The following is a 25,959-nucleotide window of genomic DNA, read 5'->3' on the forward strand; positions in this document are numbered from 1 at the left end:
GTACTGTTATTGTTTTTACCTGTACTACATCAATGCACTCTCTACTGACTCAGTGTAACTGCACTGTGTGATGAATTGACCTGCACAATTGGTTTGTAAGACAAGCTTTTCAGTATACCTCGGTACAGGTGACAATAGTAAACCAATACCAATATCAATCATCCTGTGATAATAGGGAGTTGTGACTCTGAAATGGGTTAAAGAACCAATTATCTTACACTTGGATGATTATCTATCTGGATATCACTTCTGCCCTTTCTTTCAAAAGCATTACCTCACACAAGAAGATATATCAGCTCCAATAAGGTACTATCTTTCTTGAAGGCCTTACAGTTTGATGTACGGGAACTTAGACTTGTCATCTATGGGATCAATGGCTTATAAATTATTTTAGAATATAAAACCTATAATCAGTAATGGTATTAACATATTGTTGTAAACGCCATCTGGTTCACCAGTTCTATTTAGCGAAGGAAATCTGCTTGCTGTGATGTTGTCAACTGAAATAACCCAGTAAGACACAAACTTCAGGTGCATTTAAGGATAAGCCCTTTGACTACTTCTCCTGAATGCATTTTAATGAAACACTGGTTTAGACTGCGTGTAGAAATTCCCGGGAGAGGTCTTAATCTTCTGATCCAGAGATTCTGAGTGTCAGAGTCTGTGATGTAAAGCCATTGCTGATCGATGTATCAATTAGGGTGGCATCCATTTTAGGATGAGCAGGTATTGAGGTGTGGTTTCCCTCTTTGCTGTGTGTTGAAGAGAATTTAAAGAGGTTGGAGCTTCAAGTGATGCGCTGTTGAGATAATCATATAGAGTTGATACAATGCAGATAGATAACCTGTCCTGGGCCCAGCACACAGATGCAATCATAAGGAAAGCGCGCCATCTTTACTTTCTTAGGAGGTTAAGGAGGTTATGCACTGTTGGAAGTATCCTGAGTGGTTGCATCAGGGTCTGGTATGGCAATTCGAAAACACAGGAACCTAAGAAGCTGCAGAGAGTAGTGGTCTCTGCCCAACACATCGTGGGCATTTCCCTCCCCACTATTGCTAATATCTACAGAAAGTGCTGTCTCAATAAAGCAACATCTATCATCAAAGATCCCCCCCCAATCTGGGCCATGCCATCTCCTTGCAGCTACTATTGGGCAGGAGGTACAGAAACCTGAAGTCCCACACCACCAGGTTCAGGAACAGCTACTTCCCTTCAACCATTAAGTTCTTGAACCAACCGGCAAAACCCCAATCACTAGAGTTTAGCAACACTATGACCACTTTGATCATTTTGTACTAAAATGGACATTTTTTTTTGTTTTAATTGTGTTCTTGCTTATAAAAATTGTGTTTAATTTACGTTTTTCTTGTGAATGCTGCTTATCTGATGCTATGTGCCGGTGATGCTGCTGCAAGTTTTTCATTGCACCTGTGCACACATGTACTTGTGCATATGGCAATAAACTCGACCTTGACTTTGACTTTGAGGCCAATCAGCTCTCCAGGTCTTTATCAGTTCATTGCAGAACAACCCCGTTAGCCTCACTCCCCTGTCTTTCCCCAAAACCCCTGAAAATTCAACTCCCTTTTGAATACACTGATTGAATCTGTTCCCAGTGCCCATGCAGTTGCTGAGCTGGAGAGCATCGAAGTGAAAATTCCACTTTGTATCTTCTGCCCAGAATTTGCTTGATCCTTGAGCCATCCATTACCTTCTCCCTGAATTATTTTGTGGATTGTCCTCTCCAGCAGAAACATTCAAGAAAACATGAACCCAGAGGAGGAGGTGGACGAGTTTCTGGGACGAGCAATCGATGCCAGAAGCATAGACCGGCTGCGTTCTGAGCACGTGCGGAAATTCCTGCTAACCTTCAGGAAACCAGAGCTGGAAAAGAAGGTGAGTGTTCACGTGCTCCACCCACCCCAGTCCAACCAAGGAACAAGAGCAGCACGGGTTACACAGTGGGGTTACATACCTTAATGGCTAATACGAGGGGACATATAAGGAAGGTATAAGGAGGATGTTAGGGGTAAGTTTCTTACACAGAGAGTGGCAGGTGCGTGGAACGCACTGCCGACAGAAGTTGTGGGGGCAGATACATTGGGGACATTTAAGAGACTCTTAGCTAGACACATGAATGATAGAGAAATGGGGGGGCTATGTGGGAGGGAAGGGTTAGATAGATCTTAGAGCAGGATAAAATGTCGGCACAACATTGTGGGCCCGAAGGGGCCTGTACTGTGCTGTAATGTTCTATAAGGGAAGGCACGGTAGTGTAGCAGTTAGCGTAACGCTATTACAGCGCCAGTGACCCGGGTTCTATTCCGGCTGCTGTCTGTACGGAGTTTATACATTTTCCCTGTGTCTGCGTGGGTTTCCTCCGGTTTCCTCCCACATACCAAAGACGTATGGGTTAGGAAGTTAGTGGGGCATGCTATGTTGGCGCCAGAAGAGTGGCAACACTTCTGGGCTGCCCCCAGAACATTCTATGCAAAAGATGCATTTCACTGTGTGTTTCAATGTATATGTGACTAATAAATATATCTTATGTTGTCTTAAGGTAAGGTAAGATAAGATATCTTTATTGGCCACATGTATATGAAAACACACAGTGAAATGCATCTTTTGCGTAGACTCATACTCTGGTACAGTTATGTCTCCTAGCCCTAGCTCCGAACACCCGATGCAGACATTTCCAGAGACAGCAACACTCACATGTGCATACAGAGATGTGGAGCGAGGAGGCTATTTGGCCCTTAGAACCTGTTCTGCCATTCGTCATGCATCATGGCCCATCTGCTTTCTCAACACCATTTTGCAGCAACGTAAAACATTGGTTAGGCCGCACTTGGAGAGTTGTGCGCTAATTCTGGTCGCCACCCATTGCAGGAAGGATGTGGAGGCTTTTATAAAGGTACAGAAGAGGGTTGACCAGGATGTTGCCTAGATTAAAGGGTATGAACTATGAGGAGAGGTTGGACAAACTGGGTTGTTCTCTCTGGAGCGTCAAGGCTGAGCGGAGAGCTGAGGGGAGTTTATAAAATTAGAGAGGCATAGATAGGGCAGACAGTCAGAATCTTTATCCAGGGGTAGAAATGTCAAATAGAACCATAGAAGACCATACAATAATACAGCACAATACAGGCCCTTCAGCCCACCATGTTGTGCTGACCTTTAAACCTCGCTTAAGACTATCTAAACCCTTCCTCCCACATATCCCCCTATTTTAAATTCCTCCATATGCTTATCTAACAATCTCTTGAACTTGACCAGTGTACCTGCCTCCACCACCACCCCAGGCAGCACATTCCATGCCCCAACCACTCTCTGGGTAAAAAACCTCCTCTGACATCTCCTTGAACTTCCACCCATTACTTTAAAGCCATGCCCTCTTGCATTGAGCATTGGTTGCCCTGGAAAAGAGGCGCTGGCTGTCCACTCCTATACTATTCCTCTTAATATTTTGTATACCTCTATCAGGTCTCCCCTCATCCTCCTTCTCTCCAAGAGTAAAACCCTGGCCCCTTAGTCTCTCCTCATAATCCATATTCTCCAAACCAGGCAGCATCCTGGTAAATCTCTGCACCCTTCCAACCCTTCCACATCCTTCCTATAATGAGAGCCCCAGAACTGGATACATTAAGTGTTGGTCTAACCAGAGTTTTGTAGAGCTGCATCATTACCTCGTGGCTCTTAAACTTGATCCCCCAACTTATGAAAGCTAACATTCCATAAGCTTTCTTAACTACCCTATCCACCTGTGAGGCAACTTTCAGTGATCTGTGGATATGAACCCCTAGATCCCTCTGCTCCTCCACACTACCCAGAATCCTGCCATTAACCTTGTACTCCGTCTTGGAGTTTGTCCTTCCAAAGTGTACCACCTCACACTTCTCCAGATTGAACTCCATCTGCCACTTCTCAGCCCAGCTCTGCATCCTATCAATATCCCTCTGCAATCTCCTACAGTTCTCCACACTATCCACAACACCTCCGACCTTTTTGTCATCTGCAAACTTGTTAACCCACCCTTCCACCCCCTCATCCAAGTCATTAATAAATATCACAAAAAGTTAGACGTCCCAGAACCGACCCTTGTGGGACACCGCTAGTCACAGCCCTCCAATCTGAATGCACCCCCTCCACCACAACCCTCTGCTTTCTACAGGCAAGCCAATTTTGAATCCACTCACCCAAGCGTCCCTGGATCCCATGCCCTCTGACCTTCTGAAGAAGCCTACCATGTGGAATCTTGTCAAACGCCTTACTAAAATCCATGTAGACCACATCCACTGCACTACCCTCATCAATCTTCTTGGTCACCTCCTCAAAGAACCCTATCAGGCTTATGAGGCAAGATCTTCCCTTCACAAAGCCATGCTGGTTGTCCGTAATCAGTCCATGATTCTTTAAATGCTCATAGATCCTATATCTAAGAATCCTTTCCAACAGCTTACCCACCACAGACGTAAGGCTCACTGGTCTGTAATTCCCTGGGCTACAACTACTACCTTTTTTGAATAAGGGGACAAGACTTGCCACCCTCCAATCATCCGGTACCATTCCCGTGGACAACGAGGACTCAAAGATCCTAGCCAACGGTTCAGCAATCTCCACCCTCACCTCGCGGAGCAGCCTGGGGAATATCCCGTCAGGCCCCGGGGACTTATCTGTCCTAATATTTTCTAACAGCTTCAACACATCCTCTCTCTTGATGTCTACATGCTCTAGAACATTAACCTTACCAACACTGTCCTCAGCGTCATCAAGGCCCCCTCTCCTTGGTGAATACTGAAGAGAAGTATTCATTGAGAACCTCACCCACTTCCACAGCTTCCAGGCACATCTTCCCACCTTTAATCGGTCCTACCTTTACTCTCATCATCCTTCTGCTCTTCACATACGTGAAAAAAGCCTTGGATTTTCCTTACCCTACTCGCAAGGCTTTTTCATGTCCCCTTCTTGCTCTCCTCAGCCCTTCTTAAGTTCCTTCCTTGCTACCCTATATTCCTCCTGACCCTTCTGATCCTTGCTGCCTACACCTTATGTATGCTGCCCTCTCCCTCCTAACTAGGTTGTTCCACCTCTCTCGTCACCCACGGTTCCTTCACCCTGCCATTCTTTCTCTGCCTCACCGGGACAAATTTATGCCTAACATCCTGCAAGAGATCACTGAACATCGACCACATCTCCATAGTACATTTCCCTTCAAAAGTGTCATCCCAATTTATACTCGCAAGTTCTAGCCTTATAGCCTCATAATTTGCCCTTCCCCAATTAAATATCTTCCCGTCCTTTTTGCTGCTATCCTTGTCCATAACAATGCTAAAGGTTAGGGAGCAGTGGTCACTGTCCCCCAAATGCTCACCCACCGAGAGATCTGTCACCTGATCCGGTTCACTACCTAATACTAGACCTAATATGGCATTCCCTCTAGTCGGCCTGTCAACATACTGTGGCAGGAATCCGTCCTGTACACACTTAACAAACTCCGCCCCATCTACACCTTTGGCACTAAGCAGGTGCCAATCAACATTTGGGAAGTTGAAGTCTCCCATGATAACAACCCTGTGATTTTTGCACCTTTCCAAAATCTTGCCTCCCGATCTGCTCCTCAGTATCCCTGCTGCTGCCGGGGGGCCTATAGAATACTCCCAGGAGAGTAACGGCTCCTTTCTTGTTCCTAACTTCCACCCGTACTGACTCTAGAGAGGATCCTTCTACATTATCCACCCTTTCTGCAGCTGTAATAGTGTCCCTGACCAGTATCGCCACCCCTCCTCCTCATCTGCCGCCTCTGTATCCCTTTTAAAAACACTGAAATCCAGGAATATTCAATATCCATTCCTGCCTGATGACAGCCAAGTCTCTGCAAGAGCCACAATATCATAGTCCCATGAGCTTATCCAAGCTCCCAGTTCATCACTCTTATTCCTGATACTTCTTGCATTTAAGTAAATGCACTTTAGCCCATCCACCTTTCTACTTTTATACCCTGTACTCTGCTACTCAAATACTAGAGGACGTTCATTTAACGTGAGTGGGGGAAAGTTTAAAGGATATATACGGGGCAAGTTTTTTTACACAGAGAGTGGTGGGTGCCTGGAACGGGCTGCCGGGGTGGTGGTTGAAGCAGATGCGATAGTAGTGTTTAAGAGGCATTTAGATAGACACACAAATATGCAGGGAATGGAGGGATATGGATCTTGTGGAGGCAGAAGAGATTAAGTTTAATTTGGCATCATGTTCGGCACAGACATCGTGGGTCAAAGGGCCTGTCCTCTGACTGTACTGTTCTGGAGATTCATACAACACAGAAACAGGCCCTTCAGCCCACCATGTCCATACCGACCTTTTTGCCCATCCCATTTTAGGACTCTATCCTTGTATGCCTTACATTCCAAAGACGTACGGGTTAGGAAGTTGTGGGCATGCTATGTTGGCGCCGGAAGCGTGGCGACACTTGTGGGCTGCCCCCAGAACACTCTATGCAAAAGATGCATTTCACTGTGTGTTTCGATGTACATGTGTCTAATAAAGAAATCTAAATCTAATTAAAGTGCCTGTGGAACTGCCTCTTAGATGTAGTGATTGTATCTGATTCTGCCACCTCCTCTGCCTCAAGTCCCCTTTATAACTCCTTCCTCTCACCTTAAACCTATGCCCTTTTGTTTTTGACACCTCTTCTTCCAACCATCCCCATGTCACTCAGGCTTTCCCCTGAAGACTTAAGCAGATCAAAGATAAGAAGGGAAACAGAAACCATTGAGGGTGAGCTCGGCAGATAAATGGGAACCTCGTCAGAGAGAGGCACCTAACTTCTTCACTTGGGGCAGTCCTGAGAAGGAAAGTCAAAAACTGTAGATGCTGGAAATCAGAAATAAAAACCATGCTGGAAACACTCAGCAGGTCAGGCAGCAGCTGTGGAGAGGGAAACAGAGTTAACCTTTCAAGTCCAGACCTTTCCTCATGTTCCGTAGAAGGGTCCCAGACCTGAGCGTTTGACTGTTAATCTTTGCATGAATGCTGCCTGACCCCGCTGAGTATTTCCAGCATTTCTGTTTTTATTCCCGGAAGAGAAGTGGGAATGAACGAAAATAGTAATCCAGAAAGCAAAAAGAAGGTGGAAATCTGAAACAAAATCAAAATATAGGGTCAGGCAGCGTCTGTGGAGAGAGAAGCCACAGATGCTGACTGGCCTTCTGGGTATTTCCACCATTCTCCTTTATATCAGGTTTCTGACATCTGCAGTATTCTACACCTCATGGTTCCCCGCAGGTCTTTGTTCTCTCTGGATTCATTCATCTCCATCTATGTACATCTCATCCAGACAGACCGGTGGACACTTGCCAATTAGATGCTGCTTCATACAAACATGGTGAAGAGGGCATGAGCGATGCTCACATTCATCAGCCCTGACGTAGAATATAAACGGGGATGTCCTGGTGGAGGGTCTTGACCCAAAACGTCGACTGTTCATTTCCCTCTACAGATGCTGCCTGACCCGCTGAGTTGCTCCAGGTCCTTTGTGTGTTGCTCCAGATCTCCAGCATCTACAGCCTCTTGTAGATGGGATTAGTTTAATCTGGCATCGTGGTCAGCACAGAGATGGTGGGCTGAAGGGCCTGTTCTTGCGCTATACTATTCTATGTTGAAGCATAGAACAATACAGAACAATACAGGCCCTTTGGCCCACCATGTTGTGCTGCCCTTTAAACCACACCTAAGACTATCTAACCCCTTCCTCCCACATATCCCTCTATCTTAAATTCCTCCATATGCTTATCTAACAATCTCTTGAACTTGACCAACGTATCAGCCTCCACCACCACCCCAGGCAGTGCATTCCATGCCCCAACCACTGTCTGGGTGAAAAACGTCCCTCTGACATCTCCCTTGAACTTCCCACCCATTACCTTAAAGCATTGAAGCAGCCATTACCATTAAAACAGTGGTTTGGCCACACCTGGAGTACTGTGTGCGGCTCTGGTCGCCACACTGTAGGAAGGATGTGATTGGATGGAGAGGGTGCAGAGGAGATTCACCAGGATGTTGCTTGGATTGGAGCATTTCAGTCATAGGCAGAGACTGGATGGGCTGGGTTTTCCCTGGAGCGGAGGAGGCTGAGGGGTGACCTGACAGAGGTGTACAAAATTAGGAGGCGGATAGATAGCGCAGATAATAGGAATCTTTCTCCCTTGGTGGGAGTGTCTAAAACAAGAGGGCGTAGGTTTAAGGTGAGAGGTTTAGAAGGGATATGTGGGGAGAGAGAGTGGTTGGAGCAATTGACAGTGGAGGGGGATAGTCTTACAACGTTTAGGAATCATCCTGACAAGCACTTGAATCCCCAAGGCCAATTTCCTCAATCTCCAAGATTTCTTTATTAGTCACATGTACATTGAAACACACAGTGAAATGCATCTTTTTGCATAGAGTGTTCTGGGGCAGCCCACAAGTGTCGCCACGCTTCCGGCACCAACATAGCATGCCCACAACTTCTTAACCCGTACGTCTTTGGAATGTGGGAGGAAACCGGAGCACCCGGAGGAAACCCACATGGACACATGGAGAATGTACAAACTCCTTACAGACAGTGGCCGGAATTGAACCCAGGTCACTGGCACTGTAATAGCGCTATGCTAACTGCTACACTACCGTGCCTGTTAAAACTACAGACCGAATGTGGGTAAATGGGAATTGATGTAAGTAAGTGCAGCGGTTGCCATAGACATAGTGGGCTGAAGGCCCTGTAACTGTGCTGTTCAACTCCATCACTCGATGATATAGAAGCAGGAGTAGGTCATCCGGTCCTTTGACCATAGTCTGCCATTCATCAAAGTCATATCTGATCTACCTCAGCGCCACCCTGCACTGTCTTCATATCCCTTGATTCCCTCAATATCCTGAAACCTATCCATCTCTACTTTGAATGAACTCAGTGACTGAGCCTGCAAAGCCCTCTGGCTTAGAGAATTCCAAAATTTCACTAGCAAAAAGGATGTGAAAGATAAGATATTTATTTATTAGTCACATGTACATCGAAACACACAGTGAAACACATCTTTTTGCGTAGTGTTCTGGGGACAGCCCGCAAGTGTCGCCACTCTTCCGGCGCCAACATAGCATGCCCACAACTTCCTAACCCGTACGTCTTTTGGAATGTGGGAGGAAACCGGAGCACCCGGAGGAAACCCACGCAGACGCGGGGAGAACGTACAAACTCCTTACAGCGGCGGGAATTGAACCCAGGTCGCTGGCGCTGTAATAGCGTTACGCTAACCGCTATAAGGAAGAGGAGAAATTTTCATTTGGAATGATTGGATTTGGAAAGTTGATGGAAGGTGATTCCATGAATAATTCTGAGAGGGGATTGTGAATGCAAAACTTGGTTCAAGGATGAATGGGTGGGGAATGGGTTGAGGTGCAATTGTTCCTCCAAAAAACCAACACCAACATGAGAAGCTGAGGTATGCCCTTCTGTGCTGCGTGTTACTGTGAGTTTGTCAACTTTTTCCTTTCTCTTGCAGTATTCTAAGGAGGTGGATGACCGATTTGGTGCCTACGTAGCCTGTTCCTGCCTGGTCTTCCTCTTCATCTGCTCTATTCAGATAATCATTATGCCCCAGTACGTTTTTGTGCTTGTTTACCAGAAGTTGAGCATTTACACACACTACCCCCTGCCTCCTCAATGGGAGGAATTGAGTGGGGAGGGTCGTGGGAGGGAGGGGGTGGATTGACTGCCCTTTGATGACATGGCCCTTTCTGGACAAGGATCTGGAAATGCACCAGCTTTCTGGCAGCTAGGACTTTTTGTAACCCGGGCCCCAGATAGAAATTAAGAGATCAACAAGCAATCTGCTGGAGGAACTCAGCGGGTCGAGCAGCATCTGTGGGAGGAAAGGAATTGTCGACATTTCGGGTCGAAACCCTGCACCAGGACTGAGAGTGGAGAGGCGGGGTGGCCAGTACAAAGAGGAGAGGGGAGTGGTGAGAAGGGTGATCGGTGGACTGAGGAGGAGTGTAAGATGACAGGCAGGTGATGCCAGGTAGGGGAGGGGAGCAGGGGTGGAGTTGGGAGGTGGATGATAGATGGAGGCAAAGAGAGAGAGGAGAAAGTGGGGAAAATAACAGATGGAGCAAGACGGGGGAGAGGGGAGTGTGAAGATTGGAGACAGCCGCTGGAGGGAGACAAGCAGGAACACAAAGGATTACCAGTGCTGGATTCTGATAAGTAGAGGTGAGAATGGGAACCACTGGGGAGAGGTGTATGTCAGATGGAACCAGAACTAGATTGGGTGGGGGGAAGCCTGTGGGTGAAGTGTGTGTGTGTGTGTGTGTGTGTGTGTGTGTGTGTGTGTAGTGGGTGGATGGGGCCAGGAACGGGAGGCGGCGCTGGAGGGGTTATAAGGGAAAGGAGGCAAAAATGGAAGGACTGGAGGAGGATCGAAAGGAGATGGAGAAGCGGGAAAAAAGAGGAAATTAAGGAATGTTCCTCCATGAAATGAACAGCTGGTAGGAATATGATATTCTCTTCCTGTTAAAGCATTTGATATATGAACCACATTCTGCCAAACCCTTATGGTCTTCACGATTCCATCCTGATTTTTAACATGTTAAAAGAGTGGAATATATTGTTAACAGTTAATCACCCATGGGAGGGAGGCTGACAGGGTGTCATTAAGCTTTCTGGTAATACAATCATTACAACAGCCAAGTATTTAGAACTCTGATGTGTCAACTCCTGGTGCTCGAAGTCTGAGGGTCTCCAAGTGTGGATAAGAAATGGCAAATTCTTTTGCAGTGTTGAAAAGTAAAGCCAGATGATTTGTGATTTTTTCTGCATGCAGTGTGAGGGCTCAACTGGTGGTGTGAGTCTACAAGGACTGATTTTTGTTCTTTCCTTCTCTCTGAGCAGCTCCGTGTTGATGCTGAGTTTCTACTTGTCCTGTTTGGTGATTCTGGCCAGCGTGCTCTTTGTCTCCACCATCTACTGCTGCGTTAAGGTGAGCAACTAAACGAGTTCTGAGTTCCCCAGACCGCTCTACAGAGTCACAACATGGCAACAGGCCGTTCGGCCCACTGAGTCTTTACTGACCATTTAGAACAGAAATGAGGAGAAATTTCTTTAGTCAGAGGGTTGTGGATTTATGGAATTCATTGCCACATACAGCTGTGGAGGCCCGATCATTGGGGGTGTTTAAGGAAGAGGTTGATAGGTATCTAATTAGTCAAGGTATCAAGGGATATGGGGAAAAGGCCAGGAATTGGGGCTAGATGGGAGAATAGTTTAACCAATGGTGAGGTAGTGGAGCAGACTCGATGGGCCAAATGGCCTACTTCTGCTCTTTTGGTCTTGTGACCATCAAGCACCCAATTACGCTAACCCTACGCTAATCCCATTTCTTTTATTCTCCCTACACTCTCAGGAGTTCATCCCAGATTCTACCACTCACCTACACACTTTGTGGCAATTTACTCAATTATTACAGCATTATTTCAGGCCTTGGATTAAAGATATTTATATCCAATTGGAATGACTGCTCTTGAGCACCGAATTAATCAATAATCAATTGCGATTCAATTTTGGGCCCCATATCTAAGGAAGGATGTGCTGGCCCTGGAGAGGGTCCAGAGGAGGTTCACAAGAATGATCCCAGGGATGAAAGGTTTAACATATGAGGAGTGTTTGATGTCTCTGGCACTGTACTCGATGGAGTTCAGAAGGATGAGGGGGGATCTCTTTGAAACCTACCGGATACTGAAAGGCCTGGAGAGAGTGGACGTGGAGAGGATGTTTCCATTAGTAGCAGAGTCTAGGATCTGAGGGCACAGCCTCAGAATAAAGGGACGTCCCTTTAAAATTGAGATGAGGAGGAATTTCTTCAGCCAGAGGGTGGTGAATCTGAGGCTAAGTCATTGGGTGTATTTAAGGCAGAAATTGATAGGTTCTTTATTGGTGAGGGGGGTTAAGGGTTACAGGGAGAAGGCAAGAGAATGGGGATGAAACCAAAAATCAGCCACGATTGAATGGCGGAGCAGACTCGATGGGCCTAATGGCCTGATTCTGCTCCTATATCTTATGGAATTGAGGCAGGCAGGCAGAATATTGACTTACAAGGTCTTTAAACACTCTTTCCTTCAGATAGCCAAGGGCTGTGCTGGTGTAGTGGAGGTTATTATGGATTTTGTCATTTGATACCTGCCTTCACTAAGAGGTGAAGATAAGAAAAGTGATCTGTGTTTTCCATGGCCTCATTATGTACCTTTTGTTTTGGGCACTAGTGTTGGGAACAGGGGTCTGTTGGAGAGCCCTTGTCTAACAGATGTTTGGTGTAAGGCCCATCCTCTCGTATGCTTTTGTGAACAATTTAACAAAAACTTAGAACTCTGGCCTCTGGCACATGTGCACTGGCACATGTGCAAGTGTTGTCTGTGCACTGCAGTTTAATGCCTGAGTGACCTTGAGTCTGGAGTGGAGGCATTTTAAAACAATTCACTTCATGAGTGAAATCTAATGCAAGCAGCAAGCCATAAACAGCAAGTGAGCATTCAATTACCAGAACATACATAAAGCTTTTCATTCTTTTGAAGGAAGGTTCAAATAGCTAAAGATGTTGAGGCAGTGATTACAAGTTCCTCTCCAAATGCTCGGAACCTAGGCGCATAATCCTGGTGCTGGGACGGTGGGGCAGCTAAACTGTCAATGGGCCAGGAAGTTGGAATCCTTGTGCTTCTGTGAATGGATGTAAACGGTCCCACGACTGTTGTCTGAAGGAGTTCTAATTGACCTGGCCAATATATATCCCTTATTCAACATCACTCAAAGTAAGAACAGATTTTCTGTTCTATTGCACTCTGCTTGTGGGAGCTTGTGGGTGAATTGGCTGGTAAATCTCCTCTGCTGCAACAGTCTCAGGTTAAGAGGTCACCAGTTTAAGGGAGAGGTGAGGAATTTCTTCATCCAGAGGTTTTTCTCTGTCCCATAGAGCTGTGGAGGCAGAGTCATTGAACATTTTCAAGATTAAACCAATAGACTTTTGGACTACAAGGAAACCAGGCAGGTAAATGGTGCTGAGGCCAAATCATAGAGTCATACAGCACAGGAACAGGCTCTTCGGCCCAACTGATCCATGCCGACCATGATGCCCATCTAAGTTAGTCCCATTTGCCTGTGTTTGGCCCATAACCTTTTAAACCTTTCCTATCCATGTACCTATCCAACTGTCTTTTAAAAGTTGTAATTGTACCTGCCTCAACCACTTCCTCTGGCAGCTCATTCCACGTAGATACCACCCTTTGTGTAAAAAAAGTTGCCTATCGAGTTCCTATCAAAACTTTCCCCTCTCACCTTAAAGCTATTCCCTCTAGTTATTGATTCACCAACCCTGGGAAAAAGACTGAGTGTATTCACCCTATCTATACCCTTCATCATACAACTCTATAAGATCGCCCCTAGTCTCCTACCCTCCAAGGAAAAAAGTCCTAGCCTGTCCAACTTCTTCCTATAACTCAGTCCCTCAAATCCTGGCAACATCCTTGTAAATCTCTTCTGCATTCTTTCCAGTTTAATGAAATCTTTCCTATAGCAGGAATACCACACCTGACCAAAACTGAACACAATACTCCTAGTGCAGCCTAACCAACATCTTGTACAACTGCAATATAACCTCCCAATTTATATACTCAATGCCCTGACTGATGAAGGCCAAAAGCCTTCTTCGCCACCCTGTCTACCTGTGATTCCACTTTCAGAGAATCATGTACTTGAACTCCAAGGTCCTTCAGTTCTACAACACTACCTGGGGCCCTGCCTAGAGTCATACAGCACAGAAACAGGCCCTTCAGCCGAACTCTTCCATGCTGACCAAGATGCCTACCTAAGCTAGTACCATTGGCCTGCATTTGGCCCATATCCCTCTAAACCTTTCCTATCTGTGTACCTGTCCAATTATCTTCGAAATATTGTAATTGTAGCCACCGCTACCACTTCCTCTGGAAGCTCATTCCACATACTCACTACCCTCTGTGTGAAAAACTTGCCCCTTTAAATCTTTCCCCTCTCACTTTAAACCTATGTGCTCTAGTTTTAGACCCCCTTACCCTGGGAAAAAGACTGCGTCCATCCACCTTATCTAGGCCCCTCATGATCTTATATGCCTCTATAGGTCACTCCTCAGACACCTTCAGTCTAGGGAAAACAGTCCCAGCCTATCCAGTTTCTCCTTATAACTCAAGCCCTCCAGTCCTACTACCATCCATCCTACTGAAGATCAGATCAGCCATGATCTTATAGACTGGTAAAGAAGGCTTGAGGAGCCAAATGGCCTAAACTCTCTCCTATTTATTATGTTTTTAACAGTGATCACACTGCTGAATAGTATTTTGAGATATCCTGAGGTAGAGAAAGGTTCTTTAACACTTTAAGTTCCTTCTTGTTACTGCACCTTTAGACCAATTTGCATTCATTTCATTGTCACTGCACCAAGGTGACAAAAGGAGGCCATTGTGTCCCTCGACCCCATTCTGTCCTTCAGATGGTCTTGGCTGTCTGCACCAAACATTTGTACACTACATGATGCTATTACAGCGCCAGCGACCCGGGTTCAATTCCTGCCGCTGTCTGTAAGGAGTTTGTACATTCTCCCTGCGTGTCTGTGTGTGTTTCCCCCGGGTGCTCCAGTTTCCTCCCGCATTCCAAAGACATACAGGTTAGGAGCTGTGGGCATGCTATGTTGACGCCGGAAGCGTGGCAACACTTGTGGGCTGCCCCCAGCACATTCTTTCTCAGTAACGTAAAAAGATGCATTTCACTGTGTATTTCGATGTACATGTGACTAATTAATAAACATCTTACATCTTGTTTGGTGGCCTGGGTTGAAAACATCTCTGCCTCTTTTATTTCCTTGATCAAGATTTAGATTTCCATATATTTCTTAATGATGACACATCAAGTTAATGTCACTCACAGACCAGTCCCCCATTAATTTTCCTTGTATCCTAGTATCCCACATTCCTGTGAATTCTCCCGCTCCTACACACCAGGGGCAATCAACAGCAGCCAACTAACCTACCATTCCAGACATCTTTGGGATGTGGGAGGAAACTGGAGCACCTGGGGGAAACCCACACTGTCACAGGTCGAATGTGCAAACTCCACACAGACAGCACCGGAGTTCAGGATTGAACCTGGAGCTATGAGGCAGCAACTCGATCAGCTGTGCCACTGTGCCATCCCTTTTTGATTGCTCCTTCCTGGCTAAATATCTCCCTATGAACTGTTTTACTTACATTGTGTGAGTGAATTGGTACAAACAATTACCCTACATGGTTGCAAGAGGATAGGTTAGTGGGTACAGGTTAGGCAGGCACGGTAGTGTAGCGGTTAGCGTAACGCTATTACAGCACCAGTGACCCGGGTTCAATTCCGGCCGCTGTCTGTAAGGAGTTTGTACGTTCTCCCCATGTCTGCGTGGGTTTCCTCTGGGTGCTCCGGTTTCCTCCCACATTCCAAAGATGTACGGGTTAGGAAGTTGTGGGCATGCTATGTCGGCGCCGGAGGTGTGGCGACACTTGTGGGCTGCCCCCAGAACACTTTACACAAAAGATGCACTTCACTGTGTGTTTCGATGTACACGTGACTAATAAAGAAATTTTATCTTAGGCCAGTTTCACAAATAAAAACAGCGAATGCTGGAATCATTCTGCAAATAAGACAGCATCTGTGAAGGGGAAAACAGTTAACATTCAAGGTCCATGACCTCTCTTGAGGCGAAAGGTTCTGATGAATGGTCATTGACCCGAAACATTGATTCTGTTTGTCTCTCCAGAGGTGTTGCCTGACCTGCTGAGGATTTCCAGCAACCTTTGCTTTTCTTTCAGATTTACAGTATATGCAGCTTTTTGCTTTTCAGTAAGTTGAGATTCAACCTCCTTGACACCAGCTGAACAGCTGGAGCTAATATTTGAGTCATTACTCATCCTCGCCATCATGGAAGCCTGAGAAATGTGGTAAAGAGAAGACAAGTGTGTGAAGGGACATTAGCAATTACTGAAGATCACCTGTGCTTTGTGAAAGAATCCTAAGTTACACATGTATTCAGGTTTCTAAGTATAATCTATTTTCCCAGCACAGGTTGTCTCTGTTAATATTGGCCAGGCTTCAATTGGTGGCACTCTTGCTTCTATATCAGGAGGTGTTGGATCCCACTGTAAAGACAGAGTGTGAATATTCAGGAGGAGCTTGGGGTGGCCTGAACTGGTGGGCATCTTTTGAACAGGATATTTAACTGTCCATCCTCTCATTAGAGATCCATTGTACTTGTTGAAGAAGGGCAGGGATATTCTCTCGGTATCCAAACAAATATTTATTCTTCAACTAGCACAAGGATGTTGTCAAGACTCGAGGGCCTGAGTTATAGGGAGAGGTTGTGCGGGCTAGGACTTTATTCACTGGAGTTGGAAATTGTTAAATTGGTTTATTATTGTCACCTGTACTGAGGTCCAGTGAAAAACTTTGTTTTGCATGCCATCCATACAGGTCATTTCATTACAACGATGCATGAGGTAGTACAAGGGAAAAACAATACAGAATGCAGAGTAAAGTATCACAGCTACAGAGAAGGTGCAGTGCAGGTAGACAATAAGGTGCAAGGCAAGGTCAAGAGTCCTGAGTGTAGGAAACTGAGGGGTGACCTTATAGATGTGCACAAAATCATGACGGGCATAGATAGTGTGAATGCAGTCTTTTTCCCAGGGAAAGGCAACGAAAGGCAAGAGGTTTAAGGTGAGAGGTAAAGTTTAGAAAGGACCTCTGCGTGAAGAAGTTACCCTTAAGGTCTCACTTTAAACCTCCAGGGCAACTTCTTCACGCAGAGGGTGGTGCGTATATGGAATGTGCATCCAGAGGAAGTAGTTGAGGCAGGTACAATAACAGCATTTAAAAGACACTTAGACACAGGCCTCGCAGTGTCTGGTAGGTTTCAATGACTTCATGATCTACCTTGTTGTGACCTTGCACCTTATTGCACTGCACTTTCTCTGTACTGTTATTGTTTTTACCTGTACTACCTCAATGCACTCTGTACTAACTCAATGTAACTGCACTGTGTAATGAATTGACCTGTACGGTCGGTATGCAAGACAAGTTTTTCACTGAGTACAGGCCCAGAGACATCAAATGCTCCTCATATCTTAAGCCTTTCGTTCCTGGGATCATTCTTGTGAACCTCATGATTTTCCCTTGTGATTTGTTTAAATTATAATATTGTCAGAGAATAGCACAGCGCAGAAACAGGCCCTTTGGCCCACCATGTCCATGTTGACCATTGAGTACCCATCCATATTAATCACATTTACCAACACTTGATCCATGCCTTGTGACTCAAGTGTTTGTCCAGACACCTAAATGTTGCAAGAGTCCCTGCCTCCACCACCCGCTGGGATAGTGCGCTGCTGATTACAACCACCCTCTTGGTGAGAAAATTCTTCCTCAGATTCCCTCTAAACTTCTTAACCCTTGCTCTAAATCTGCTAAGAGGAAAAGTTTCCTACTGTCTATCCTATCAGCGTCCCCCCCCCTCCTCCAAACCCAGCCTATCCAGTCTCTCCTTCATCTCAGGCAACATCCTGACAAACCTCCTCTACATCCTCCCCTGTGCCATCACATCCTTCCTATAGCGTAGCAGTCAGAACTGCACCCAGTATTCCAGCTGTGGCTTAAACCATCTAATGAAGGCAGGCATCCCATATGCCTTCGGCACCACGTTATCTACCTGAAGTAACGCTATTACAGCGCCAGCAACCCAGGTTCAATTCCAGCCACTGTCTGTAAGGAGTTTGTATGTTCTCCCCATATCTGCGTGGGTTTCCTCCGGGTGCTCCGGTTTCCTCCCACATTCCAAAGACGTACAGGTTAGGAAGTTGTGGGCATGCTATGTTGGTGCCGGAAACGTGGCAACACTTGCGGGCTGCCCCCAGAACACTCTACGCAAAAGATGCATTTCACTGTGTGTTTCGATGTACATGTGACTAATAAAGATATCTTATCTCAGCAAATCAAATATCTACTTCCTGCCTCCAAGTCCACCCCTCACTTTGACCACCTTCGTATTGAAGCCCTTACCTTTCTCTCCAAACCCTTCCATAGGCTTGTCTCTGCCTCTGTCCTGCAGCTTTACAGCCCCCTCTGCAGCTCTACAACCCTCTGAGATCCCTGCACTCCTGCAGTTCCTACCTCTCGAACATACCTGAATTTCAATCACTCCTGACGTTGGCAGCCGTGCCTTCAGCTGTTAAGGCCATAGCTCTCTGAATTCCCTCCCTAAACCTTGCTGCTCTGTCTTCTTTTGAGACCCTCCTTAAAACCCAGCACTTTTATCACACTTTTGGTCAGACCTCAACACGTGGCTGAGGACCAGTTTTGTTTCTCCTGTGTGGCAGCCCTGGGAGCCTGTTGCTATGTCAAAGCCACCTCATAAATTGTCATTATTTATTTTCCTTTAGTTGTCAATCCAGCAGGTTTTTCCATTTCAAAATTTTTTATTGTTTTAGAGTCATCGAGGGTGCATTGACCATTAACCACCCATTTACACTAGTCCTGAATTAATCCTATTTTTTATTCACCCCATATTTCTCATTAACCTCCCTCCCCCACCCCAGATTCTACCACTAACCTGCACACTAAGGGTAATTTACAATGACCAACATTCCTACCAGCCCACATGTCTTTGGGAAGTGCGGGGCAAGTTTTTTTTACACAGAGGGTGCCTGGAATGTGCTGCCAAGGTTGGTGGTGTAAGCAGATACAATAGAGGTGTTTAAGAGGCTCTTAGATAGGTGCATGGATGTGTGGGAAATGGAGGGATATGGACCTTGTGTAGGCAGATGGGATTAGTTTAGTTAGGCATTTAATTACTGGTTTAATTAGTTCAGTACAACATCAAGGGCTGAAGGGCCTGTTCCTATGCTGTTCCATGTAGGAGGAAGTTGGAGTACCTGGAGAAAACCCACAGTCGCAGGGAGAATGTGTAGACTCCACACAAACACCCGAAGTCAGGATTGAACCCAGGTCTCTGGCACTGTGAGGTAGCTGCTCTGCTAGCTGCGCCACTGTGTCACCCATGCATACAAGCAGAGATCGTTGTCAGTGAGTTACCCAAAGCCCTTCTAGGTTTCATGTTCCATTGCCCTCCCCTTGGGATTTCTAAGGCAAAGATCTTCACTCTCATTTCTGTAGCCCCCCTTTTTTTCCCCAAGTTGCCTGTTCACTTCGTATCATTTGTCAAATGAGGACATGGAAACTGTGCATGTGTTCAGGTAACGAAAGCAAAACGTTACTAATGCAGGGAATCTGAGATAAAAACAGGAAAGACTGGAACTGCTCAGCAGTCAGGAGGCTCTGTGTGCTGAGAAAAGAAGCCAATGTTTCGGATGAATGACCTTGCATCAGATAAGGGAAATGTCAAGCATTGGGTTTGTTATTTAAGGAGTGGATCTGTTTCACTGACATTGTGTCCTTTCAACTAATCAGTTAAAATTACGATTGCTTTCTGGCTCTGTGTGAGTGAAAGTTCAGACTGAGTGCATGAACTGAGCACAAATTTGCAAATTCCTTCCTTTCCTTGAGCAAGTAATTGAAAAATTGTAATTTGTTGCAGTACACCCCCGTGTTAGGGAGTGGTGGCATTCCCAGAACACCATACATATCGCGAACTTCTGTGAGGTGAACCCTTGGCAACGTTGACAAAATTTGTTGTTTCTTTTGTACTTTGCATTTATCCAGTTATTTTTTTTCACATAAACTCTGTAGCTATAGAAAGGGTGTTGCTGAGCTATGGAAAGGGTGCAGAAAATATTCACAAGGATGTGATTGGGATTGGAGGGCTTGAGTTCTAAGGATAGACCGGGTCTGTTTTCCCTAGAGGAGGCTGAGGGGTGACGTTATAGAGGTTTTTAATATCATGAGGGGCATAGGTAAGGTTAATAGTCAGCATTTAAGATATTAAAATGAGATCTTTATTTATTAGTCAAATGTACAAAGAAACACACAGTGAAATGCATCTTTTTGCATTACTGAGAATGTGCTGAGGGGCAGCCTACAAGTGTCGCCACTCTTCTGGTGCCAACATAGCGTGCCCACAGCTCCTAACCTGTACGCTTTTAGAATGTGGGAGGAAACCGGAGGAAACCCACGCAGACACGGGGAGAATGTATAAACGCCTTACAGACAGCGGCCGGAATTGAACCCGGGTCACTGGCGCTGTAATAGCGTTACGCTAACCGCTACACTACCATGCCACCAACAATTCATACTCCTGTAAATCCATTTGTGTAGCAGCTCAGTGGTTTTAAAGGAGTATCCTAAAGGTGATGATTAGGGGCCCAGAATTGGAGATCAATAAATCGCAGATGCTAGAAATCTGAAATAAGACACAAAAACACTCAGCAGGCCAAACAGCATCTGTGGAGAGAGAAACTGTTAATGTTTCAGGTCTGATCAGCTGAGTGTTTTCAGCATTTTCTGGTTTTGATCCACAATTGGATGATGGTTGCGGTGAGGAGAGATGGGACCATGAAAGGATTCGATAACAAGAATGAATGTTTCTGCATGAATGTATTGGGTAAGGTGGCCCAGTGATTACGTAACTGAACTAGCATCCGGAAGCCTGGACTAATGATCCAGGGTTATGAATATGAATCTCCATAAAACACACCCCATATCTGCTCCAACGACCCACGTTCAATCCTGACCTCGGCTGCTGTCGGTGTGGAGCTTGCATACTCTCCCTGTGGCTTTGTGGGTTTCCCCCAGGTGGTCTGGTTTCCTCCCACCTCCCAAACATGTCCAGGTTGGTGGGTTAATTGGCCGCTGTAACTTGCCCCTCGTATGTAGGTGAGTGGTGGAATCTGAGCAGAGTTGGTGAGAATGTGGGGAGAATTGTTCAAGAAAGGTTCTAAGAATAAGCAAGGAAATTTTAGGCCGGTGAGCCTGACATCAATTGTGGGTAAATTATTGGAGGGTGTTCTAAGGGACAGGATATATAAGTATTTGGATAGACAGGGCCTGATTATGGACAGTCAACATGGTTTTGTGTGCGGTAGGTCATGTCTAACCAATCCTATAGAGTTTTTCAAGGAGGTTACCAAGAAAGTTGATGAAGGAAAGGCGATGGATGTTGTCTACATGGACTTTAGCAAAGCCTTTGACAAAGTCCCGCATAGGAGGCTGCTCCAGAAGGTTAAGTCGCTTGGCAGTCAGGATGAAGTAGTCAATTGGATTCAACGTTGGCTTAGCAGAAGAAGCCGGAGAGTGGTAGTAGATGGTTGTCTCTCTGACTGGAGGCTTGTGACTAGTGGTGTGCCACGGGGATCGGTGCTGGATCCGTTGTTGTTTGTCATCTATATTAATGATAACGTGGTAAACTGGATCAGCAAATTTGCGGATGACACCAAGATTGGGGGCGTAGTGGACAGCGAAGAAGGCTATCAAAGTTTGCAGCGTGATCTCGACCAGCTAGGAAAATGGGCTAAAAAATGGCTGATGGAATTTAATGCAGACAAGAGTGAGGTGATGCACTTTGGGAGGGCAAACCAGGGTAAGACCTACACAGTGAATGGTAGGGCTCTGAGGTGTGCGGTAGAACAAAGGGAGCTGGGAATACAGGTCCATAATTCCTTGAAAGTGGCATCACGGGTAGATAGGGTCATAAAGAGAGCTTTTGGCACTTTGGCCTTCATAAATCAGGGCATTGAGTACAGGAGTTGGGATGTTATGTTGAAGTTGTACAAGATGTTGGTGAGGCTGAATTTGGGTATTGTGTGCAGTTCTGGTCACCTACCTACAGGAAAGATATCAATAAGCTTGAAAGAGTTCAGAGAAAACTTACAAGGTTGTTGCTGGGACTTGAGGACCTGAGTTACAGGGATAGTTGAATAGCTTAGGACTTTATTCCCTGGAGCACAGGAGAATGAGGGGAGATCTTATCAAGATATGCAAAATTATGAGATGTATAGATAGGGTGAATGCATGCAGGCCTTTTCCCCTTAGGTCAGGTGAGACCAGAACTTGAGGTTATAGGTTTAGGGTGAAAGGTGAAATATTTGAGAGGAATCTGAGGAGAAACTTCTTCACTCAGAGGGTGGTGTGAGTGTGGAACGAGCTGCCAGCAGAAGTGGTGGATGCGGGTTCAGTTGTAATATTTAAGAGAAGTTTGGATAGGTACATGGATGGGAGAGGTTTGGAGGGATATGGTCCGGGTGTAGGTGGGACTAGGCAGAAGGTCAGGTGGCATGGACTAGATGGGCCGAAGGGCCTGCTTCTGAGCTGTAGTACTCTGAGACTCTATGACTCTAATAAAAAAATGGAATTAAGGTAGTATTCGTGTAAATGAGTTCTTGATGGTTGGCACAGGCTCTGTGAGCTATTGAGCCTGTTTCTGTGCTGTATGACTCTTGGATTTTTCTTTGCAAAAATTCGTCTGCTTCACTATTATCCTTCAGGGATGAAAGTCTACCATCCTGACCCAATCTTGGATATACGTGACTCCAGACCCACCACTGTGGTGGACTCTGTGAGGGCAGTTAGAATGGGCACAAAATGCCAGCTTTCCTGGTGTAAGCTTTCCTAAGTAAACCCTCTTGGAGTTCTTGATCTATGCCTAAAAATTGCTGTTTTGATTTTGATATTCCTTGAGGTCAGGAAAGACACCATATAAAGGCACAGTAGTGTAGCGGTTAGTGTAATGCTATTACAGTGCCAGTGATCAGGGTTCAATTCCCGCAGTTGTCTGTAAGGAGTTTGTATGTTCTCCCCGTGTCTGCGTGGGTTTCCTCTGGGTGCTCCGGTTTCCTCCCACATTCCAAAGACGAATGGGTTAGTAGGTTAACATGGGTGTAACTGGGCGGGGTGGGCTCGTTGGGCCGGAAGGGCCTGTCACCGTGCTGTATAAATAAAGTTTTTATTTGGGAAAAAAATCCAGTTCTTTTTAACTGCATGAGTTCCATCTTTACAATACCAGTTGGCAATTGGTAATTGGTTTATTGTTATCAGATGTACTGAGATACATTGAAAAGCTTTTTATTTGCTTGCCATCCAGACAGATCGTTCCATACTTCAGTACATCGAGGCAATATAAAAGGGAAAAAAGCAGAATGCAGAATATAGTATTGAGTTTGTTCATAATACTGCAGCTATATCCTGGCCCAAATGCAACCCTTTTCAAACCCCTGGTCTCCATAATCCTGTGTCATTTAACCATGTGTAGGTCACTATAACCATTCAGGCAGAAGCTCAGCTCTTTCATACCTTGTGTTCAACAGAACATTCCAGTGGCATTTTCAAGTTTGTTTGTGGTGTTGTTATCTGTAGCTACAACCACTTGCTAGATGTGACCAATCAAAGCAACCAACTGATGCAATTGGAATGAACTTACAACTTAATTCAACTCAACAAAATAGCAGCTAATCAAAGAACTGATGTCATGAGTTAAGCCACGGTGATTAAATATATGTGGACTCTGGTCACATTTTGCTACTTGTTTAGAACAACTCCTCTCATGGTAAGATCACTTATTCTGAATTAGTAATAAAGGTTACATAAACACAGACTGCAGTATGAGTCATTGGTACCTGGGTCTAAAAAAAGAAGTACTGCACAATAGGTGTGTTTGCCAGTAAAGGGATAGTCCAAGTTACATTAAACATGTGTTCTCCAGATGTTTTTCCAATTCTCTGCTCACTTAAAACGAAAAGCAAAGACACAGAATGGTGACCCTGAGGGTTTAACAGCCAATTTAATATCTTTGGAGCAATATAATAGAGGGAATACACTGATTCATGGAGTCATACAGCATGGAAACAGACCCTTCGGCCCAACTTGTCCATGCCGACCAAGGTGCCCATCTGAGCTAGTCCCATTTACCCGCATTTGGTCCGTGTCCCTCTAAACCTTTCCCACCAATATATCTGTCCAAATGTCTTTTAAATGTTGTTATTTTACCTGCCACTTCCTCTGGCAGCTCGTTCCGTATACCCACCACCTCTCGGTGTTTCCGACACCTTCTCTTTTTATTCCAGGTTTCCAGCATTTGCAGTTTTTCTTTTAATTTTTATCCCTGGTTTACACTGGACTACTATATTTTTATTGGCACAGGACATCAGTATCAATTTATAAACAACTAATGATAGAACATAGAACAGTACAGCACAGATAAGATTTCTTTTTTAGTCACATGTACATTGGAACACACAGTGAAATGCATCCTTTTGTGTAGAGTGTTCTGGGGGCAGCCCGCCAGTGTCGCCACGCTTCCAGCACCAACATAGCACGCCCACAACTTTCTAACCCGTATGTCTTTGGTATGTGTGAGGAAAGCGGAGCACCCAGAAGAAACCCACGCAGACACGGGGAGAACGTACAAACTCCTGACAGACAGTGGCCAGAATTGAACCCAGGTCTCTGGCGCTGTAATAGCGTTATGCTAACCGCTACACTACCGTGCCCTTCGGCCCACAATGTTGTGCTGACATAGCTATTCCCTCCTACCTACAGAATGCCCGTATCCCTCCATTTTCCTCTCATTCATGTGCCCATCCAAGCCCCTCTTAAAAGCCCTCAGTGAATTTGCCTCCACCACCCTATCAGGCAATGCACTCCAGGCATAATGATGAATTAACATATTCAACAAAGGCCACTCTGCTGTGAAACTTTTCCCCAACCTGCTCCTCTCTCAATTATTTTTTTGACTCCTTACTTTGTGGTTTAAGAGCAGCCAATTTGCCTCTTCCTTTGAGAAAGGCTTCGCTCCTGCAGTGAATTGCATTAGTGCTGGGTCATTTCAGACAATTCCCCATCTCCTGCTCATTATACTTCTCAGTGGCTTTCCCTGTCACAGTTGTCACAGTGCACAGTTGGATCCACAGCTTGCTTAATCACCCTTGGAGTTCTCCGAAATCACTCATCCTTGTGTCTCACCAATGTCAGGAGGAACAGAAAGGATTAACACTGTCACTGGTGATCTTGTTTTATTTCATTTTACTGAAACAAACATGGGAACGTAGGAATAGAAGCTTATTCAACCATGCAAACCACTCCCACCACTCAGTTAGATTAACTCTTCTGGAGGACTAACATAGTGCAGTAACCGTGTTCCAGTGCTAATGATCTGGAAGAGCTAAAGGAACCAAGGGACTCAGTTCAGGTCCCCCCCTGCTGGAAGTTCGGTTATTCTAGAGTCATAGAGTTATACAGCACAGAAACAGGCCCTTCAGCCCAACTCATCCATGCCAACTAAGTTGCCTAACTGAGCTAGTCCCATTTTCCTGCGATTGGCCCATAACACTCTAAAACTTTCCGATCCATGAGCCTGTCCAAATGTCTTTTAAATATCGTAATTGTACCTGCCTCAACCACTTCCTCTGGCAACTCATTCCAGAGATCCACCACCCTCTGCGTGAATAAGTTGCCCCTCAGATCTCTTTTAAATCTTTCCCTTCTCATTTTAAACCTATGCCCTGTAGTTTTGGACCCCTACCCTACCCAGTAAGTAGGCACGGTAGTGTAGCGGTTATTGTAACGCATTACAGCACTGGTGACCAGGGTTCAATTCCGGTTGCTGTCTATAAGGAGTCTGTACGTTCTCCCGTATCTGTGTGGGTTTCCTCTGGGTGCTCCGGTTTCCTCCAGGTGCTCCAGTTTCCTCCCACATTCCAAAGATGTACGGGTTAGGAAGCTGTGGGCATACTATGTTGGCGCCAGAAGAGTGGCGACACTTGTGGGCTGCCCCCAGAACACTCTACGCAAAAGATGCATTTCACTGTACATGTGACCAATAAAGATATCTTATCTAAGGAAGACTGTGGCTATTCACTTTATCTGTGCCCCTCATGATTTGATAAACATCTACAAGATCACCCCTCAGCCTCCTATGCTCCAGGGAAACAAGTCCCAGCCTATTCAGCCTC

At 45.5% G+C, this 25,959-nt stretch overlaps 1 protein-coding gene across 1 annotated transcript in view; it reads left to right on the forward strand.

Moving 5' to 3' along the window:
- Positions 1-25,959, forward strand: part of adcy5 (adenylate cyclase 5) — a 374,049-nt gene that overhangs the window by 301,684 nt on the left and 46,406 nt on the right. Inside the window, exons 10-12 of the mRNA XM_052013051.1 lie at positions 1,749-1,896; positions 9,528-9,625; positions 10,916-11,003. Of these exons, the coding sequence (XP_051869011.1) occupies positions 1,749-1,896; positions 9,528-9,625; positions 10,916-11,003 (334 nt within the window). The remainder of the gene's footprint in view (positions 1-1,748; positions 1,897-9,527; positions 9,626-10,915; positions 11,004-25,959) is intronic.

Source organism: Pristis pectinata, chromosome 1 (assembly GCF_009764475.1).
Source record: "Pristis pectinata isolate sPriPec2 chromosome 1, sPriPec2.1.pri, whole genome shotgun sequence".
Lineage (NCBI taxonomy): Eukaryota > Metazoa > Chordata > Chondrichthyes > Rhinopristiformes > Pristidae > Pristis > Pristis pectinata.